Raw genomic sequence first — 6,038 nt, 5'->3', positions numbered from 1 at the left:
CCTAAATTATAAACCAACTTTCTTTAAACGCTATGTGGATGATTGCTTAATGTGTTTACCCAAAGATAAAATTCAATATACCCTAGATAAATTCAACAATTTTCACGACACTGTAAAATTTACAATGGAGGATAAAAATCAATCAATACATTGTTTAGACATAACAGTAAATTATGATAATTCAGGTGAAATAAAAACAAATTGGTATACAAAAGAAGTTTGGTCAGGAAAATAACTAAACTATAATTAATATGCACCCCAAAAATATAAAAAAGCGTAATAACTGCACTTACGGATAGAGCTATAAAATTATCACATCCAAATAAGACAAGAAAATTTTTAAAAAATCAGCAAAATATTACTTAATAATAACTACCTAAAAAAATTTCCTGAGCCAATAATAAAGCGAAGAATCAACAAAATTTACAACTCAACTAAACATAACTATAATGAGGAACAAAGAAACAATGCATATACAGGGTGTTCCGTAAATATGTTGAAATATTTTAACAGCGTGTTCTCCTGGTCATTTTAGGGGGGTCTTCCCGAGAATTTTTTTAATTTGAGGTTTTGTTGTTGAGAAATTTAATTTCCAAAATGGCGGAAAATATTAGTTTTTGCTGTTTTCCTTTAAAACGGTTAAACATAGAAACTTCAATTTTGGTATACATCATAAGCTAATTGAGTGCCATTTTATGATAGTGTTTCGTGGTTTAGTTTGCTTTTATACAGGGTAGAAATGGAACCCCTACTTTTGTTTTGTTCAGAACTTTTTTTTGTGCACTTGAACTTTTCTCGACATAATCTTTTTAATTACTACAAGTTATTTGCCAACTTTTTTATCTCTTATTGTTTTTTCCTAGGACCACCAGTTTGTCCGCAAAAAAATAAAATCGTTTTATTTGCCGGTCTCAAAATGTGTAAGTAATTAAGTTATTTTTTTAAAATCTAGTAACGTTTTCATATAATAATTTTGGTACGCATTATTAGTTGATTACTAACAACCTAAATTATTTTTTTAAACTGTGTATTGTGGTTCAGATTACAATTATTAAGTTTGAATAAATTGTACTTAAATAACAATATGCGCAACGATTTAAACAAACAAAATTAAATTTAAATAACCACTCTAATGTTAACTTAGCAGCTGTTAAAATTCTTGGTTCTTCTGTAGGAAGAATGGAAAATTGGTCACTTTGACATTCTTGGCATAATCGCAGTATTTTAATGAAATTTAAATTTACAGACCGTAAAGTTTGCACTGMAATTCTTATTTCGTTAGAAATATTAAATATTATTTCCTGAAGTTCTTCGATTGTATTCACTTCTGTTGAATATACCGTATTTTTTAAATGGCCCCAGACGTAAAAATCAAGTGCGTTTAGATCAGGATATTTAGGAGGCGAGTTTATAGGAGCTTCTTGACCTTTTCCAATTCAATGGCTTGGAAAGTTTTGATCAAGCCGAAACGATTAATTTTTTTGCGGGTAAACTAGTGGTTTTAGGAAAAAACAATAAGAGATAAAAAAGTTGATAAATAACTTGTAGTAATTTAAAAAAATATTTTGATAAAAGTTTAGGTGCACACAAAAAAGTTCTGAACAAAACAAAAGTAAGGGTTTCGCATTTCTATCCTGTTTAATAGTAAACTAAACTACACAACACTACCATAGAATGGTACTCAATTAGCTTATAATGTATACCAAAATTGAAGATTATATGTTTAAACGTTTTAAAGAAAAACAAAAACTAATATTTTTCGCCATTTTGGAGATCAAATATCTCAAAACTAAGACATCAAATTAAAAAAATTCTCAAGAAAACCCCGCTCTAAAATGACTAGGAGAACACGCTGTTAAAATATTTTAACATATTTACGTGATATACACCCTGTATATCACTACCATATATTCCAGAAATCAATCAAAAAAATTCAAAAATTCCAAAACCACACAACATTATAATTGCGAAAAAAGCAAAAAACAACTTATCAACTGAATGTTCCCCAAAACCGACGGAATGGATGTACCAACTACTGTATATAGAGTGAATTGTTTAGAATGTGATAATACATGTATAGGACAAACTAAACAATATTTAAAAAAGAGAATGTACGAACATAAATACAGTCTGAGAAATACTAGTGAAAAAAAACAGCATTAAGACAACCTGTACACCAAATGTTACATATATTCGATCTTAACAACGCAGATATACTAGTTAGGGAAACAAATTATCACAAAAGAAGAATCCAAGGAATGATACAAATAACAAAACATGCAAAAGCAGTAAATTTCAGATCAGATACCGACCACCTTAGCAACATTTATCAAACCTTAATAAAGCTATAAGTATGGAACACCCGGTACACCAGTGAAAAACTAAAACTAATTTCGCTTATCTCAATACATACATTCCATTCTCGCAAATGTAGAAAATAATTCAAACAACAAAAATTCAAAAAACGATTTATTGGAAAATGTCTGCGATGGTGCGCTAGTTTTGTTCATCACTCCACCAACTATTTTGTAATTAGAATCGTGAAAGTAACTCTATCCTTGTATATGTACTTTAGACACAATATTTTTCCTGCCTATGTTTAAACATAATATGCTGTACCATCTTTTTATTCCAGTCTTCATTGTGAAAGAGTTGTTTAGCCCTAAGCAAAAACTATCCACCAATAAGCTAGTTGAGTACACCCAGTAGAACATGATTGATGAAACTATCTATGTTGATCCATGTATGATATGGCTTGCGGAATACTCTCATGCGCTGCTGTATTGCTGCTCGAAGGTGTGTACCAAACCAAGGTCTCCCACTGCTGTTCGCAATTCTGGCTGTGCTACTAGTAAGTAGTCATTTATTTCTTTAATTAAAACATTTTTATTAAACAAATATTCTTGCTTGTCTGTCCTTTTTAGAATCAACGACTTCTTCTGATACAGCATCGATTATTGAACCATTTCCTACTTCTTTAGATTATGCTAAATCTTTTCAGCACTTGATCCGAGATGCGGATGGTGTTGCCCTATTTTGGCAGGTCAGATAGTTTACTTCTTATTTTATTTATTATATTATATTGGTGCGACTAATAACAATACATTTCTTGGCTTATTAATTAAATCCTGTGAATTTCCTTAATTTAAACCATTTTTGGAAATAACTGCGTGCCAAGTGAATCAAGTGAAAATTTGAAAATCGATGTAATAAAAGCTGTTTTAGTTTCGATTTATTGACACTGGTTTTATCATTTTTCGAAAAGAAAAGTTTGTGCACTTGTTCGTTCAACCTAAATAGAAATTATAATATTTTTCACATTTTCAGTATCTGAAAAATGAGCACATTGAGCATGCGAATATTTTACAATTTTGGTTTGCTTGCGAAGGATTACGGAAACAGCAGGAGGACGCTAAAATCATGCGGCTTGCTGGATTGATTCATAGGTAAGTGGTTGTGGACGTGTTTGAAGTACTATATACGCATGATATTACTTTATTGTGCGATGTTCTAGTCGATATTCTTAGATATTTCTGTAGATAAAGATTTTAAAATGTTAAAATGTACGTACACTTATACGTTAATGCGTACACTTATATGGAGGTTTTTTAATTGATTTTAGGTTCATAATTCTTGTTTCCGTTCTTGCACATTTTCAAATACTTTTGGTTACTATGATAATTTTATATAAGATGCTTGCGTTTTCTATTTTCTTACGCGTGTGTGCCTCAGTTTCTTATAAAAAAGGGTTTGGAAACATTCATTTACAAATGCATTTGAGATTTGCGTGTTTTGGTCAAACATGTGATTAACTTTGTAATAATCTTTTTCAGGAAATTTTTTTTAAAATATACTAGTCTTATACCTGACGATGTCAAACAAAAAGTAGACGATCTTGTGATGTCCTCCAAGTGCCCTTATCCTCCACTTACGCTTTTTGAAAGTGTGCAAGCTGCAATAGGACACTTTCTTGCCACAACTAGCTACCTCAATTTTATTAAAAGTGATAAGTACCTGCAATACGTGGTGAATACTTTGATGGTTTCATTCATTATAATGTACCTAAAAACATCAAATTTCATTTTAGAATGCGAAAAATTCAACAAATAACGATAGGCAGATTGCTCCCAACAATGCCATTTCGTCTCTAGCCAGCAGTCAACTCATGCCGACTTTTCAAGACGATATTCAGTAAGACAGAAAAACAGTGCCTCTGTCGCATCCTTCAGGTAAGCTACAAGAAATTCTAGAAAGTTCAGCCACATACACCGTTATACATTGTTTTAGGGAGCTTAACTACTGGATACCAGACTCCTAACATTGCAGCGCCTCCACTCCGGTTAACCAAAGTCATCCGGTCAATATCGTAGAAAAGACGTGATGTTAGCCCATTTCTGCATATTTCTTTTGCCTTTTATGAAACAATTTATGAGGGACAGAACAGAAACTCAGGACTTAGGAAAAAATATTTACAAAATTATTTTGCAGTTCATTTCATATTTATTGTTGCAATGTATGCCATATATGCCACAACATGCAACAAGGCAGTATGTATATAAAATAATTTATGAATAATTCTTATTCCGTATGGAACTTGTAGAAACAGTTTCTGTCTTTGTTCAAGCATAAAAATACATTACATTTTTCACACTTGATATAAAACTTTGCCCCACAGGGATACTTGCACCTTTGCCTTTTAGTACTCCATATCGCAAGATGACCACACTGATCTGTTCTAATCTCGTGGATGGGATCTGACGTCGGACCCCATTTTCTCTTTTGTTGTATGTTATCCATAACTCCACTTGGACGTCCTCGTTTTCTACTAAAACTGGCTGCATCGACTTTACACAAACACTCTGCTACCGCCACTTTGAAATCTACCAGAGCTAAATTGTTGAGCTCATTGTAACTTCTTCTCCAAAGTGCATTGACAACCATATGAAACCACCGACATTTTTGTGTCATTAATTGTTTCGATTTTTTCCACTATCGCTCCACGGTCTCTCTTTTTCAGTTCACCCTCTTTTCGCATATCGCTGTTTGGCACTCGGTTTATTCAAACTGTTTCGAGTGGAAACTCTGATGTGAAGTAAATTTACAGTGGGACGTTCTTGAACTAGTTATCAAAGAACAGTTTGTAATTTTTATGTCTTGGAACTGTTTGTGTGAGCCAAAGAAGTACGTTTGTCATCACTCCCAAGGCAGGCAAACCACTGGGTAGAATGTTGATGTCCTGCGAAAATTTCATAATCGTACGAAAATCCGCTGACGCCCCTACGGACAAACGCTTTATATCCCTATTATGTTTTTGAGGATTATATTGTTTTATTGAAAAAAGCACTTTTGTAGGGATAATCTGATCGTCTATCGCCAAGTATTTTTCCTTCGGAACTATGATTAGTTGCTCCCTCATTTTACTTAGAAGTCGTCGTATTTTGAAGAGCTTGTCATGTCCTAGATTGCCAGCTACAATAGCCTCGTCATTATTAGCGAAATGCCAAAACCGTTTTATTTCCTCCCATCTATTACATGATACAACATTTGAGATCAAGCCATGATTGAGGTTCCAAAAGCTTCTTGCACTTGGCAATTGCACTACTGACATATAAATACATGTTCCTATGAACTGTTGTAACTGTTCCGTGAGATCCAAAGGTTTTTACGGTCTTGTTTGCACCGAGTATACTATACTTTGGTAAACTATATCCTGGACAATCTCTTTTGTAATGAAAAAGTTAAAAAATGCGTAAAGGAAGTCTACGTTTTTCAACTCAAGCGGCAGCCCAGCAGAACCAAGAAATTTTAGGTCTTCTCCAAATGTAACAAAATTTTCTTCCTTCCAAGCAAGCTGCAAAACTCATTACTTTTGGTTCTATTCATCTTTTTTTTGTTTTAGTTCGAGGAGAGATATATTATCATCTTCGCTCTCCAAACTGCTTTCTGAACCCGTTTCACAGATGACATCATCGCATCATCTAAATTACATTCGCCTTCGTAGTCAGACTTTGGAGCTAATATAACATTTGGTTCATTAT

At 33.0% G+C, this 6,038-nt stretch overlaps 1 protein-coding gene across 3 annotated transcripts in view; it reads left to right on the top strand.

The window, feature by feature from the left end:
• Positions 1 to 4,686, top strand: part of LOC109538978 (axin) — a 12,126-nt gene extending 7,440 nt beyond the window's left edge. Inside the window, exons 2-7 of one of the 3 annotated variants that reach the window (XM_019906464.2) lie at positions 2,636 to 2,851; positions 2,925 to 3,043; positions 3,328 to 3,446; positions 3,834 to 4,026; positions 4,088 to 4,229; positions 4,288 to 4,686. In XM_019906464.2, coding sequence (XP_019762023.2) covers positions 2,713 to 2,851; positions 2,925 to 3,043; positions 3,328 to 3,446; positions 3,834 to 4,026; positions 4,088 to 4,195 — 678 coding nt within the window. In that variant the 5' untranslated portion in view covers positions 2,636 to 2,712 and the 3' untranslated portion in view covers positions 4,196 to 4,229; positions 4,288 to 4,686. Of the gene's footprint in view, positions 1 to 2,463; positions 2,852 to 2,924; positions 3,044 to 3,327; positions 3,447 to 3,833; positions 4,027 to 4,087; positions 4,230 to 4,287 lie in introns of those variants that run through there. The other 2 variants (XM_019906465.2, XM_019906463.2) reach the window with 2 other exon arrangements.
• Positions 4,687 to 6,038: the final 1,352 nt, after the last annotated feature.

This window comes from Dendroctonus ponderosae, unplaced genomic scaffold (assembly GCF_020466585.1).
Source record: "Dendroctonus ponderosae isolate FM_Combo_2020 unplaced genomic scaffold, Dpon_F_20191213v2 Dpon_F_20191213_2, whole genome shotgun sequence".
NCBI lineage: Eukaryota > Metazoa > Arthropoda > Insecta > Coleoptera > Curculionidae > Dendroctonus > Dendroctonus ponderosae.
The sequence above is the reverse complement of the archived record's forward strand: the minus strand, read 5'-3'. Positions and strand labels throughout refer to the sequence as shown.